This window comes from Phoenix dactylifera, chromosome 14 (assembly GCF_009389715.1).
Source record: "Phoenix dactylifera cultivar Barhee BC4 chromosome 14, palm_55x_up_171113_PBpolish2nd_filt_p, whole genome shotgun sequence".
Taxonomy (NCBI): domain Eukaryota; kingdom Viridiplantae; phylum Streptophyta; class Magnoliopsida; order Arecales; family Arecaceae; genus Phoenix; species Phoenix dactylifera.
The window spans coordinates 6446335-6462051 of NC_052405.1; the positions used below are offsets into that span (position 1 = coordinate 6446335).

The following is a 15717-nucleotide window of genomic DNA, read 5'->3' on the forward strand; positions in this document are numbered from 1 at the left end:
GTCTTTTCAATGCTCTCATGCTGCCCTCAGCTCTGCTCCAATAATAGAGGCGTCATATATCTTTAGAAAAAACTCTACGAGACAGAGTTAGCATTGGTTGAGTTTTTTTTTTTTCTCTTTTGAGTGAGATTTTGGAATCAGAAAATATTCTCCCAGCCTAAATAAACCTGACAGTCTTTGTCCTAAACAAGAAAAAGAAAAAACATTCCTCCATTTTACTATAATTCAATGATTGGTTCCTAAAAATGTTTCCTTTATCTTTTAGCCCCTAAGTCCTAACTCATAGAAATCTCAAAAATTATACATACTCGTATGCTTAGTCCAAAAAAAAGGTCACAAATATTTTACCAAAAAAGAGAGTTACAAATATATAACTATATTTGTAAGTCTTGGTCTCGTAGTTGACCATCTCCATCCCAAGTCAATGGTTTTACGCCCTAAAAAAGAAGCGTACCATGAGAACCTACCATAGATGCTCCATCCTATCAATAGAAAACCCACCAATCGGATGGCTGGCGGCCATCCCATCACGCTAAAGATTATTCGTTATCATGATCCAAGGTCCTAATCGTACTTCCACATTACATACCAGAATAGTACGCTCATAGATATTACTATGCGCCATCAACTGAAGGCATCAAGATGACCCCAGCTGCAACATGGACGGCAGATCCAGTGGCCGCATAAGATCTGTATGCGCTCATCCGAACGATAGCCGTCCGCGGTCGGCGTCGCGGAGGTGGGTCCCACACCCAATCCCCCTGGAAACGGGGCGTCGAACGCAATCCGGATCGTCTACAACCCGAATTATAAAATAAGCCTAAAATTCGTTTACGTGGCAAGTTTCGATAGGCTTTCCAGCTATGGCCCACACCCGATTCACCGCGGTGCAGAGCCGCGCGGCGCCGCGCCATGCCCGAGCCCGACGAGTTTTAACGGTTCCGAGAGAAATCTTTCTCTCTCTTTCTCTCTCTCTCTCTCTCTCTGTGTCAATCCCCCTTCGGAAAAGAAACCCTATCCAGTGTGCCTTTGCCCCTCCCCTCTTCTAGTCTCCGATGCGAAAGGTATCATTCCTTTCCCAACTCGAATAGGTTTTCTCTTCCACCTTGTCCATTCTCTTGATTTATAGGGTATTCTTTTCGTTTCTTGTTGGCTATGCGGGGTTTCCTCCGGGAGGACCGCGCTATTGTTTGTTCTTGATTGATTGGATTTCGATTCGTATGATCAATCTTCGTGCAGGAAGTCGTTGATTTGATGGTTTTGGCGTGAAATTCGCCCCCAAGTTCTGATTTTGGTACTGATATTGTTCTAGTCGATTTCTTTATGTTTTTTTTGGCGAGAAATTTCTTTGATAGAATATCATAAGTTTCTTTATGTTTTTTGGTTTTGTTAAATAGGTTTCTGTTTTATTTTTATTTTTATCTCTTTTCCCTTCAATAAGTAGGTTTCTGGTTGTGTGCAGTGAACTAGGATTGATGGATAATAGGGAGATGTTAATTGTTTTGGTATTGTTTTTCTTTATGCTGCATTGCATTGTAGCCTTTATTTCTTGTATTTTTGATGTTGCCTTGTTAAGATGGGTTTGGAATAACTGGGTATATGTTTATTTTGTTCCACTAAATAAATAATCCTTTTATTTTTAAATTATTTTTATGAATTTCGCTGGGCCCTGCCTTATCTTCTCCTAAAAAAATAAAAAGAAGTAGTGCTTCTACTTGGTAGTTTGGATTTTTCTTTTCTTTGCCATCAGATTGTGGCGACAGTAGTGCCTTTTTATGCTGAAATTTGACTAGTGAAGTTGAAATAGTGTTTCCATCATTATTTCTTGGCACCTGAAGCTGAAAGTTGACTCCTAAGACATGTTTTTTCGAGATACTGAAGTCTTGTATCATGCTTTTTCCCCCATGATTTATACTTCTGTTATGATAAAATAATGGCTGCATCCTACTGAAGTGTTGAGGTGCATAACATAAATTTTTCCTAATTGAGGGGGATCTTGCATTGTTCAGATATGTAAATGTTGGTTTGCTCACCAATGTTCTATGCATTTTTTCTGTCTCTGAGTGTAAGACATGCATTATCTCCAATAGGCAAAAGTATTCATGCAGACATTATAAGATGATATCGTGACTCATAAAGCTCGGTGGTTATTGGTAAATTAACTTAAGAACTTTAACTGGGTTGGTTGGAAGTGACCCATACACAGCTTCTCACTTTTTAAGTCACCACTTAGAGATCCGTAGTTTGAGCGGTGTGATTCCAACACTTTTGTACTTTAAAGAGGATGAATGTGCCTCTTTAGAAGCCTTCCAAACTGGACTCCTAGGTCTGCACATTGAACTGCCTGATCTAATCTAAAATTTGTTCGGGCTTTGTCTTGACCCAAGCCCCAACTTGTTCTTGTCAGATATCCTCATATCTCAAGCTGAAGTCAGTTTGCTCCATGTATTGGGTTGGGCAGGCTACCTTTAGTTCTGGACACCATCGCAATAGCTACAGTTATTATCCTTTTGGTGTATGGACTGACCATGACGGTATGATAATAAGGTGCAAAGAATAGATATTGGAGTAATTTGTTTCTAACTAGGGTTTATAAGAAGACTCCTGTGCGGACTTAGATTGGTGGGTGACAGAGATGCTGGTGTCTGGAAGTTTTGTTGGGGAATTGTATTAGGTCTTATAACATTTGCTTGGATCAGTGATTCTTAACATTGTCTACACTTCTTCACTTACTTTAAAGTTTCTACGGCAGGATCATCTTATGGAACATCCATATTGAACTGAGCATTCCAAATGTGCAAGCTTACTTATTTATCATGGCCATCTGGACTTGAAATAGCTTGCAAAATGTCATGCCATTTTCATTATAATTTTAGCAATAGAGTGTTATACATAACGTGGATGTAATGAGAAAATGCTTAAATGATCCATTGTTTGCATAAGTCAGAATTTTTCATGAGGATTTTCTAGAGATTTTAGTGTTTTGTTTCTATTTAATGATTAATGATTCATAGATTTAGTTCTAGGAAGTCTGGAAGGTATTCTTATGACTTTTTCCTATAAAGCTAGTTGATGTCTAACTTCTTGTACATCAAGAAGGAATTTGTTGTATCAAAAAAACGTCCAGGAGGTTGCATTTTCAGTTGGAGTTATTCTAGTTAAGGGAACTGTCTTTTTTATGATTTTTTTAATGCTTCCATGTATGAGCACATTTAATGGAAGCTTTGAAGGTGTGAACTTATGTGAAAAATGTGAGGTGTAGAAAATTTTGCTTGGGGCACGATGTTTCTTGTATGAGTTCTTTTCTCTGTAATTCCTTTCCTTTATATGCTGTTGATATTCAGGATATTGATACTGACAAAAGCTGATAATCTTTTTTTACAATTCACAAATTATTGCTGTTTTCACCGACCGTCTTAGTGGATTCTCTCTTGCCCTTCTTGTCTATAGCCCTTCTTCTTGAGCTTTCTTGCCAGAACCTTCTGACTTGGGCGCTGTACCCACTCCATCAATTTGCTCTTTCTCTTGTTATAATCCTGGATCACAGGATTTCACATGCTCTTATTCATTTTATACTATTATTATTAATTTTTATGCCTTGATATGCTCTAATATAATGATTGTCCAGTGAAATTGACACTGTTACTTTAGGTTGAATATGATTGATTAATCAAAACAATGTTTTACTAAATTTTGCTACTGTCTCATTTTCCTGCATTATGCAACTGTCATATTGGAGATTCAGTTCTGTACCTTTTGTAGATTTGGTGTTTATATATTCTACTTTATGCTTGTCTGGTGGAAATACATGGGAGGCTTTGTTGCTTAATTGACCTTTGAGTATTTTGGTTATTCTGCCCCTTCTGGATTTGTCCATTTTATTGCTGATGCCTTCCTTTTTGGATTTTTGTGTTTCTCATAGTTTTTCCTACCTCCTCTCTTTACTGGCCGCAGATATTGGTTTTTGTGTTTCTTTCATTTTATTGCTCTTTCCTGCTCTTGATATTGGTTTATGGGCATTGATTGATGCTTTCATCTTTGTTTTCATGTTTCTGATACTCCTTTTTTGCCTCTTCAGTTACGTTATTTTTGGCCCATTTTCCCCCAACTACTTTATTCTTTCCTGTTTGGCATGTGATCTTTTAGTTGCAGCTAAAGGTGCTATATAAATCAAAGGAACGATAGTCAATAACCATTCTATGGAGAAATTGTCACGTCTTTCTGCATCTCTGTTCCATCACTTTGGCATCTAACCAAAGCAGAGAATTGGCATGGTGCCACAGAAAAGTAATTGAAAATGTTTAAAATGTCGATTAATTGTTGATGACATATTTTCAATCAGGGTATATGAATGTTGGCGAATTTCTTTTTGATTATTTTTCTAGGAATTATTGTTCATTTTGGTTGCTTGTATGAAGAATTTTACACAACCAAAATCAGAATACACCATTGAAAATTTAGTTTCTCATAAAATCTTCAGATAGACTCCAGATTTACTTTCTTAGTTCCAAATCATCACAAACTCTATGCTTTTCTTTATTTTGCTCCAATAAAGCGAAGATCCATGTACTTATGTTCATATGTTCTGTATGCATAATGATAAATAGAAATTTAAATAGCTCTTGCAGTGGATTGATATGTTTTGATGTTGCTGCACTCCCTTATGAATGCTCCATTGTTATGTTAAAATAGTCAGAATGATTTAGTATAAGCATTGTAGCTTATATCAAGGTACCTTGTAACCATATTAATGAAGAATATGTTTGGGTAGAGATCAAGGATGCACTCAAACTGAAACAAATTGTTGGTGCGTTTATATTCAGATGACTTGCAGAATGGCAGCTGGTCAACAAAAAAAGCGGCTAGCAAGTTCTAACCTGCGCGAACAATATAGAGGAAAGAAGAAGAAAATGCTGGACTCATCTGATTATGTGTTGAATTTGAGATCGCATGTTGACCTGGAGTGGAATGACAGTCTGAAGAGAGCTGTGGCAAAGAGGGAACAAATCGGGATAAAATGGATGGACATGGCACCTTTTGTTGATTCAATTCCCAAATCTCATTCAGGTCTAGCTGATGTTGTATCTGTTCCCCAAGAAATTTTTTCTTTGGAGAATTTGACTGAGGTGCTTTCGTATGAGGTATGATTGTGTTTATCTTTTTTAAATATGGGATATCCTTTTGTTTGAATTTGTTCTTTTGGTACTTCATAGAAATCTGTTTCAATTTTTGGTAGAGTTTACGAACTTGTTTCCAAATTATTGTCAGGTTTGGGCTACATGTCTGTCAGAGTCGGAGAGAAAGTTTCTGACTCAGTTTCTTCCTAGTGGGACAGGTGCAGAACAAATAGTTCATTCGTTGCTCAAGGGGGAAAACCATCACTTTGGGAATCCTTACCTTAAATGGCAAGTAATGCTTATAAATTCTCAAAGGTTACTTTTCTGTCTTTCTGCGTCTTGCTGATGAGTCATCACTTATTATGGCGAACAATTTAGAGCTCTATTTTGCCAGTATTTGCAGTGTGTCGTGTTAGTTCACTTAATTGCATATTTCTAAGGGTCGGTAATCTATTTGTGAGCATGTTATTATTAACTTTCGCTTCATGTGTTAATTTCAAACTTAATGTTTAAGAAGCTGCAGAAAATTATATGAGAGAAAAAAAGAGAATGCAACAGCGAAATTAATAGAAAATCAAATAAAATTCCCCTGGTGGCAAAGAAATCCAACATTGAAATCCATATGGTTAAGAAGCAAGTTAAAGCCTTGAACAACTACAGAGGACATTCAAAATCCAGGAAAGTCTGCATCTGGTACATGTACCACAATATTTGTCAACTTCTTGTGGTAAACTGAAAGCTTTGCGGAACTGTTTAGGTTACGTAAACAATGGCCACTAGAAATATGTGATGTCTTGTTTTAATCTTGGGTTGAACAAGCATCTCTTGTTCTTCTTCTATAATATGCTGAGTTTGTGCACTTGTCGCTTTCTGCCTTGATGTTTTCTTTGTTAATTTTTCTTTGATGTGCTTTTCCCCCCCTTGATGTTTCCCTTTTTAGTTTTCTTTGACTACGGTGCAATGTTGTTCTATTTGTTAAAATGCATCCCTGTGAAGAAGGGATTGGTAAGAGGAGAGATATTTTGTTTCAAAAGCTATGTGTGGTTAGTAGGAAAGGATTATAAGTTTAGAACAATGATATATAGAAGGTTAAGTTTCAGATTGAATATGCAAAATGTCAGAAAGATGTAAATGCATCGTTAGATAAGAAATTAATGTTGCATGTTATGAAGATGGCTATATATGCATTTATTGGAATTTTCAGCTTGAGTTCTCAATATCTCAGTCCCTATTAAGGCTCATGGGAGAATGTGATATTTCTTTAGTTAAGACAATACTTTCTTCCTTACAAGCACAAATCACAGCTGCTGCCATGGCAGGGCATTTGATCTCGATCAAATCATTTTGTCTCATTTTCTTTTTGTCTTGCTTATCACTAATAGCCTATTTCCATGAAGGATCTTTTATTAAGATGCCTTTGATCCTTAATGAAATTGGCCATATACTGATGTGATTGAATGCATGTGATATATTTTACAGGTCTTCTTCACTTTGCTCCGGTAATCTTCATCCAGATGCTGTTCTTCGTACAGAGCGGCAATTGAGAGACAATAGAAGGGCATACTATTATGAGATAAATAAGTATCATACTGGGTATGTCAAATATGAAAAAGTTTTCTGACTGTCTTCCTTGCTATTCGTGCTAATACTGCTATTGAAGTAGTTATTGTGCTCAATGATATGTTTTTGGTGGCAGCATGCTTGAGGTTCTGCAAAAATGGAAGGACAGATGCTTAAGCTGCGAGGATCCAGAAAGGCTGTGGAGGTGGCTCTCTCCACTGAACCCTTGTCTGATTTTTTGTGAATATTCGTGCCTGAAGTAGTCATCAAGATAGTTTGTGGTGCAACAATATCTAAATTCACATTGAAGTTCAAAGAATACTAAAATTTGCACACAGATGCATGTAGAATATTGCGCTTCTAGTACAATTTGCTTGTTGATTAAAACAATGTTCATGGCACTTTTTTTTTTTGGAGTTACAGTTGTTTTGGCTGCATGATTTATTTCCTTATACTCTTTACCATCTTCAACATAATTAAATCAAGCACAGTTTTTTCCAATCTGACATCTCTAACTTTTGAAGTGGGCTTGGTTGATGATTTGTTGGTTTGAATTTCTTGTAAATGTCAATCTGATGTTTACTCAGTTTGATCAATACATTTTAATCCATGATGTTTGCTTGCAATATTGCCCCTTTTCATCCTTGTAGTCAGGTTTAACTCAGAAATGGGCAGCTATACAGAATGTATATATTTAAGTTTCGTTCTCACCTGTCTCTTTTGTTTCAAATCATAAAAAGGCCAAATAACTTATATACACATCCTTTTTATCCCAACAAATAACAAACTTATTTACCTAATAATATTATTATACTGCATATTTACGACATAGGATGGCCAAGTTTTAATGAGGTGATAAAAACACTAAGTTTTCTCATAAGATAGTTAACAAAATAAAATTAGGATCCAGAAAGCTGACCTTGATAGTTGGGAAAAAGCTGAATGGTTATGGTTACGGTGACTAGTAGCAGTTAAGAGGAAACATGGTGAGTCAGAGAAAATTTGTCATAAGATGTTTTAAGTCTAATGTGTATGGGGAAGAAAGAACTTGGAGATGGAAATTTGAGTAGCTACTCGATAACATTGCTAGAGAGGAGCCAGAAGGTAATTGAATGAGGTGAAAGTGGCAATCTTCAAAATGGAAAAAGAAATACCTTGGACCAGATGGCTTTCCTTTTTTTGTGTTTTTTGTTCACATATTGTGAAAAAAGATGCATTAAGGATTTTTGAGGAATTTTTGTACTGTTTCTATTTCCATTGCTCTTGTTCCTATTTTCAGCAATCCTAAATTTATGCTTACATGTCTACCAAGAAGATATGATGCAAATGTCAAAATTGATGAAAAGGAAAGATTAGATTGTTATGTTGCTCAGAATTAGCCAAATAATATGTAGCTCCTATTTATGCAAGATGTTTGTGTATTGTAAGGCTAATGTTCATACATTGAATTGTTTATGACAGAAAAATATCTGATAAAATTGATCAACCAAAATCACAATTTGCATACCCGAACACAGCTTTCTGTCTATATTTTCCTATGCATCTTAGTTTATATTTTATATAAAGTTGCTACCATCATTTTGTGACCATGATTATCTTGTTTTTCTCTTGAACGTGTTACTATTTAAATGTTTAATTTCTAAGAACTGTTTGCCAGTGCATTGCTATTTTATGGCACCTTTAAGTTGAACTCTTTGGATGTGCAGGGAAGGATTTACCAAGCACAAGCAAGGAAGCTTAACAGCATTTGCAGAAAAGACTAAAGTTCCTAATATAGCTAAGAAAGAAATCCGACATAAAATCTGCATCCGAAATGGTGATGCTGATAAATATATGTCATTTATTAAGGTCAGATGACTCCCAATCATACTTGTTGATTAGCTCGCTGTTAAGGCAAATATATTCTTAGTCACTTTAGGTTTTTTTTTGAGCAACTTTAGGTACAACTTTAATAACTAGGATCTGGGGTTTGCTTTACATTGTTAGTAAGTTCCATCTTATGGATGATGAATAAATTACATACTTAACAACATTTTCATTCTGGAATTTACACACTGTGGCTCATCTCTTTCAGACAAATATGAATGCTGCACCTAAGACTCGCTCAAAGTTAAATTCAGTTACATTTACCAAAAAAAAGTTAAATTCAGTTACACTGATAAAATAATAGGTTAAGGATGGAAAATGATTTTTATAAGAAACTTGAATTTGATATGCACGATGCATGTGACTGGAGAGTGGAGATGGATGACCTCTTGAGTGGAGCCTCAAAAGTGCTGCTCTGGAATTTGCTTTTAATAGTAGAATAGATGCTTCGGGTAAGTATGAACTTGATTTTCAACGAAATGAGTCTATTTGTGTGAGAAATCTTGCAATTTCTTTTGTTTCACAAACTCACTTTTCTTTTGGTAAATAATGAACACAAAAGCCTGTTTCAGCTAGTGGTCCTAAAATACTTTCATGCAGGATGAGTATGATATATTTATATGTGTTGTTTGATGATCAAACATCAAGCCTTGACAATGCTACAGCTTGTCATGGGCAATTCTGATGATCATGGGCAATTCTGAAGAGCATGGTGCTTCCAAGGATTAAAAAAAATCATGTCCACCCTCATTATAGTGCTGTTGTATGTTGGGTCATGATTTAATTCACATGATATTTCTAGTCCATGATATCTCTTTTTAGATGTTAGGTGACCATATAAGCCCACGAGGCTCATGCTGTAACGTTGTTTGCTGTTTTTAATTTCTGGGGCATAACTATTCCTGGAAAACTCTGAACTTGATTTGAGGTGAAGTCATCACTATGTGATGCACATGCTATAGCTCATAAAATTGCTCCTCTGGAAGCTGTGGTTAAGATCTCTGCATTACTTAAAAAACCTGGCAAGGGATTTCACCTTTGATTTTTCTTAACGTTATTTTTTCAGTTTCCAATTTTTCTTTTTTTTTAGCTTTATGGTTGAAAATAGCTGTATGCTAGTGTTGGGACAAATATACATTTAAGCAGATGTCCAAATATTAGTCTAGATATTTGGCTGAAAATACCAGTTCCATTGTTTGTGATGGTAGCATAACCTGTCGAACTTTGAAAGTAACTAACTGCTGATTACATCATTTTAATAGTTGATATTTTGCTATTATTGTTGGTTCTCTGACTTAGCAACGTATTGCTGTTCATATTAGTCTTAATCTGGATTAAATTTAATATCTATATGTTTATGAGCCTCTAAAGGCTTTCATCTCACCACAAAGGTGCAGAAGTTGTTGGCTTTGGTACTGCTAAAGATCTATGGTGAAATTTCTTCCTAAAAGAAAATAAATCTGTAGTAAAATGAGATTTCTCCATGTTATTCTTTACAACAAATTGGACTAGAAACAATAAATGGTTCCATTAAATATCTCCATGTTCTCCTAAATAATATGCCATATCTCAAGAATTAAGAGTTGGATTCTATTTATGCAATTAATTGCTTATGTATATATTTTGTTCCCTTTGAACATTTCAGGTAAGCAGGACTCAGCACCAGCTGGTTAAAAATATAAAGCATTCTGGTGATGGCATTCAATCAAAGTCTCTCAACCGTGTACTGGGTGATATTAAAAGCTTTGATGTACAGCCATTTGAAACATATGAAGAGGAAGAAAAGAAGAAGTTGCACGACCATTGGTTAGTAACTTTTCAACTAATTGGTAGTCATTTTACGCTTTTGAATTCGAAATTTTGAAAAATTAAGGACTGCTTAAACAGGTTGCAGGTGGCAAACAAAGATCTCCCATCAGCTTTTGAGGTCCATAGAAATAAAAAGCTGCTGAGAGACCAATGGATGAAATCATTGGAACAGGAACTTGTGGAAAAAAAGAAATTAATAATGGATAAGGTATACCTTAGCCCTATCATATTATAAAAACTTCAAGCTATAAAGAAAATCAGTTTTTCTGGACATTTCATATTAGTTGCGGTGCGACCCTTCTTTCATCAATTAATTTCTGGTGCTCCATTTCACCATGAAGGTCTGCACTGAATTAGTATGTATGTATGTGTGTTGCATAGTGACTTACATGTACAATATCACTTACATCATTATTAGTAGAAGGAATGTTAGACATTTACAGGACATATCACATGATAATTGACATACATCTGTACAATATGTTTTTAATAAGATGTAAAATAAATGTATATTTATTTTTAGTGGGTTTTGCAAATGACCCGTACATGGGGTTTGACTTGGTAAATGATCTCATATATTAGCTATATTCTTTCTGGCGAATTAAGTTCACTGATGCACTATGGATGTAATTTGCGTTTCCTCTTGCCTTGATCTGCTTGCTCCGCCAGCATACTGCCTGATTGACCAAGACCTATTATCTCAACCCATTGTCTGGATATATTGTAACTTCAAGCAGTTCTTGAAGACTTGAGTGCACAGACTTTGCATTCATGCCTGGAAACACTTTTTTCATGTTTCTTCCTATCATGGCTTGCATGTCTGTGAAACCAACATTTTAATATCCTTTCTCATAGCTTCTATCTCTGTCCATAGTCTTTTCATTTCTTCTGTCTGACACATCACCCCACATACCACGATCCTTGTTGATATTTGAAGCCTCTGTTTACATGCTATTATTATCTAAATTTATTTTCTATCACTTCATACGCTATTGCTTTTTTCAAAAGGAAAATGATATGCATCCCCCAAAAGCTCCCAAAAGGCTGTAAACCATTGTATTTTAGCAACTGCCAAGGGAAAGGTTGGCATTTCTGGCCCAAATGAACATCAAACTGGGTTTACGCGCTTTCTGGGAAGTTCTCGGGGAAAATAGCAGCAACCTCGATAAACTCTTTTTCCATTACTTTATTCTTCCTAGTTTATCAGACCACTGTCTCAGCTTTCGTTTCTCCTCCATGCCAATTGTAGGTGTCTGGACCTATATTAATCTTTTAGACTTTCAGTCCCGTACACCATTACCAACCTTACTGCCACTCTAATATTGAGCCAAAGGAGAACCGAGATGCAGCGATCACATAGCCTCGTCATGATAATGCACATGGTTGATAAATGCTTTGTTGATTGATGACTTCATTTTTTTTGGATGGACAGATGAGGCTCTCCCAGATTTAGACTATAAGAAGATAGTTACAGGGGACCTTACCTACTGGAAAGGCAGGGAAAGAGGACTACCCACATGGACCAACCCAAAAGTGATAAGAAATCACCCTAACCTTCTAAGACTTCTGACACACTCCCATACTTCAACAAAAGACAACATACTCTTACTATTTCAAAGCACAGACGAGACTTTAAATAGGGAGATGTTCTCAAGACATCTGGGGAAGAAGAACTATTTATTAAGAAAACCTACTTATTAATGTCCATCTAAATGGGCTGGCAGACTGCTATTGTCAGCTGATGGCAGGCCAGCTTGATGACTTCACGAATATCAGGTCTAAAGCAGTAGTTGCCTCATACAATTGTATGAGATTTTTATTTTAATATAATTATATAATGCTATGAGAACATCCTTCTTAAAGAAAATTTCAACTCATTCTGCAAGTATAATTTGAGCTACATTCCCCTTAGAGATACAAAAAAATTAGTCATGCTGGGCCAGTAATGGAAAAAGGAAATGCAAAATTTTCGAGTTGATGACCTTGGTGATACTGGATGAACTTAGCTTGTTGATTGCAGTTTCTGTATTCCTTTTCTCTTTGCGACATGGTGGTTTCTACTTGCCAATTTGCTGCCGTGAATGGGACCACATGCATTTTGTTCCCTGTTTTCTACTCTTCTCTGATTCTGTTTTTATCTTCCTCTACATCTTCTTTTGTGTAATCTTCCTTTCACATTTAGTTCTTTGAGGTTTTGATCAAATGAAAAAGAATGTACAAGAAGGCTTAGTGATGCTAATCAATGGTTCTGTTTGATTGGTCAGGATGAGAAGACAGAGAATCTGGAGACCTCAACTCAAGAATTGGTAGGAAATGGTGATTACGAACGTGAAGCCAGCCCATATGTGGCAGATCAAGATGATGCTGATTCCCCACATAATTCCACACATGATCATCATCTGGAACGTCTTCCTTCCCTCAACAGTCATCTGGAGCCAAGCACAATGGAGCCTAGCCCAATTGCTCTGAATAAAGAAGCAGAGGGACAAGAAATATTAAAACCAATGGAAAGTTCCTCACCTCGTTCACAGTCGTTAGAAAAACAGAATCCTTCTGATGACGATGTTACACAACCAAAGGCTTCTTGCTCACCTGCTAAGGACTTGTGGCGGACAGAAAGCCTTGATGATCCTTACTATGCTACTACAGAGAACCATGCATGCACATCTGCTGGTGATTTATCTCTTGGGCAACCCCAGTTTGCTGAAGAATGCACAACTGATGTGATTGATTTAGAAAGAAACATAATGGAACCGGATGCTGGAGCCCCTGTTGCCTCAACCTTTCATGTGGACAGTGGGGCATCGCTCTTCTGTTCTTATGCAAACGAAGACCGCAATGAGCTGCTTCCCAACTTTTCAAAGGGACCAGGAATGCTATCATCTTATCCACATGAACAGATGAATGGTGTGAAACAGCCTGGTCTGCAATTTTTGATGACCAATGACAGCTTGCCAGAACCTGGTCACTTCTCCCACCAATTCCATGAGCAACAGCAGCTTCTGGGGCAGAGGCAGGGCAGAGAGAAAGAGCTTTATGTGAATCAGATAATGAACAAAAATGTCTACTGCGCTGGCAGATATCCAAGCCAAGGGCACTTTTCAGCAGTTGATCAGCAGAGTTTTTCTGCCCTCCAATCCTCTGTAAATGGTGGATCCATTGGGTACAATTGGTTTCCTGGGGAGCATCAAGCTTATAATAATTGGTCTGGAGTTGAGTCTTCAAGCAGCCAAGGTCAGTGCCTGGTTGATGGTAGCAATGCAGATGGAAGCCTCTTTAGTGTTTTCTCTAACAAGATGTCATCATGCTCACCATACGACACTGCAAACTCGGACCAGTATATCCAAGCGAGGAACTACTCAAGTCGGGGTGGGGGTATTCCCGCAGCTGAAAATATTTATGGGTATGCACATCATCAACTTGACAATTCAGGCAGTGAAGAAGCAGCTACAGCTCCTTCCATGAACAATATGTCATGGATGAACTTCCCACATCAGAATCCTTCCCTGCACGACCCCATGGGAAAACCTTTTCTGAGGCCTTGGAACCGGTAGCACGTTTGGCGATATTGCACAATATCAGGCCACTTTTTTAAGTCAATTATGGCTCAGTCGGGGAGAAGCTTATGTGCAGAAAGCGAAAAGTTGGTTTCCCAGGTCAGTTAACTTGTAGCTCTCGTTGGGGATTGCTTCTTGGTAATCCAAATCACAAACATGAAATTTGATGTTTTGTACATATAAATTTGTACCATGTATATATGGGATAGGAGAGGGTTTAAGATGCCTAGGTTTAATATATGTTTTGTTTAATCGGTAATTTTGGTAGTTTGGTTCGACTTTTTTGATTTTCCATTGTTGAAGGGCATATTTCATGTTTAGGGGAGGGGTGGGGGTGAATTCCTCTGCACAATAAAAAATTTCATTCATATACTTGGTTAAAAAACCTTCTGTTCATTCTGTTTTCTTTGGATTAGCTCGAGTCTGTTGCTTTAAACATGTTAACAGTTTGCAGGAGCGCCAGCATTCTCCTTTTTGTGTAGGCTAATTGCTTGGAGATCTTCATATAGGTTGATGGAAGCTTTAAGCTCATGTACTTGCAAATCTAGGAATGATGACAGGGTCTATTTTCTGACGCAAGAAATTCTATGCAACTTCCACATCATTGGCAACACCTTCCTCAGATTTATGTATGCATGTCGAGGGATTTTGCCCGATCAAGCTAGAGATTGGACTGGAACTGAACTGAGTTACTGGTTTACCATCTAAATCCAGTCACAATCGCAATGAGATGAGGAATTTTCCTCAGGAGAGAAATTAGTTGAAGCTGGAATGGAGTAAAATGGCAAGCAGATTAGCATTGAACTGGTGACCATCATATCTCAGACGTCTGTGATGCGATGTTCCCTCTGTTAGCAGATCAGACTGTTGTATTGAGGTTATTCCGAGTGATCAAAAGGTGAAGGAAGCAGATGGGACACTCTGTAATGAGCTTGTAACGTATGACCATCTGATTGGTGATGCTAAAGAGATCAGTTACATATAATTACATGGCGTCTTTCATTCTTGTTCCCGTAGGACTGAGGCATGTTATACCAACTCAAGGAAGACCTATGTAAGTGTCGCATGAAGGTACGCCATCCATCTCAGTATCAGGCTCCATACCAATGCCTTTCTATCAATATGTCGGTATACTCAGTACGGAGGCCAGTTCGGCATACTGACATTCGGTACGTCTTCCGTACTATGTACTAGAATTGAACTTGATACGGTATGGACTCTTTATTACCATCTAGTTTGGTACGATATGGCGTAACCTAGTTTGCATCGTTGCATGGGATCTCTCAGTCTCTTACACATGCATGCCCGCGCGTGCATAAGAAAAAAGAGTGTGAGAGAGAAAAAACAAAGAGTTTTGCATGGGAGATTTGTGAACCCATATCTGATTCATTTTTCCCCTTGAGGATCTTGTCAAGTATGTCAATGTCCGTTTGTTATTGTTAATTTTTACAATCATATAGTCAATGTTGGCGGAGGCCTGAAGGGCCGAGTCAGTCCTGCCGCCTGCCAACGTGGATGTGTTGGAGGAGTAGGATGGGTTATACCACTAGGGGATCCCTGAACCCACTGGTGAGGCCCTGTCGGAGTTCGGAGTCGGGCGAGGCTTGGTCGGAGTCGACTCATGGCATTATGGGCCCCTGCGCTAGTTTAAGAAAATAAAGTTACGCCTTTACTAATACTTGCGGGTTTTGGTGTAATGGTTGTGCTTGATCCTGATAATTGGTATCAAAGTCATAGGTCTCAAGTTCGAAACCCAGGCATCACGTTGGGGGGGATTATTGGCGGAGGCCTGAGGGGCCGAGTCAACG

General features: G+C 37.6%; 1 protein-coding gene across 4 annotated transcripts; it reads left to right on the forward strand.

Annotated features, from left to right (window-relative positions):
- The first annotated feature begins 939 nt into the window (after window positions 1-939).
- LOC103712385 lies at window positions 940-14944 on the forward strand. 4 transcript variants are annotated; one of them, XM_008798896.4, is made up of 9 exons: window positions 940-1064; window positions 4824-5141; window positions 5269-5432; window positions 6597-6710; window positions 6814-6882; window positions 8384-8525; window positions 10189-10349; window positions 10431-10560; window positions 12617-14943. In XM_008798896.4, exons 1-9 carry the CDS (start codon window positions 1056-1058, stop codon window positions 13904-13906), a joined length of 2397 nt encoding a protein of 798 aa, XP_008797118.2. In that variant the 5' UTR covers window positions 940-1055; the 3' UTR covers window positions 13907-14943. The 4 variants fall into 4 exon arrangements, with proteins under 4 accessions (XP_008797118.2, XP_008797120.2, XP_026662479.2 ...); XM_008798898.4 differs by having other exon boundaries at window positions 5269-5405; window positions 12617-14941; XM_026806678.2 differs by having other exon boundaries at window positions 953-1064; window positions 4772-5141; window positions 12617-14944.
- Window positions 14945-15717: the final 773 nt, after the last annotated feature.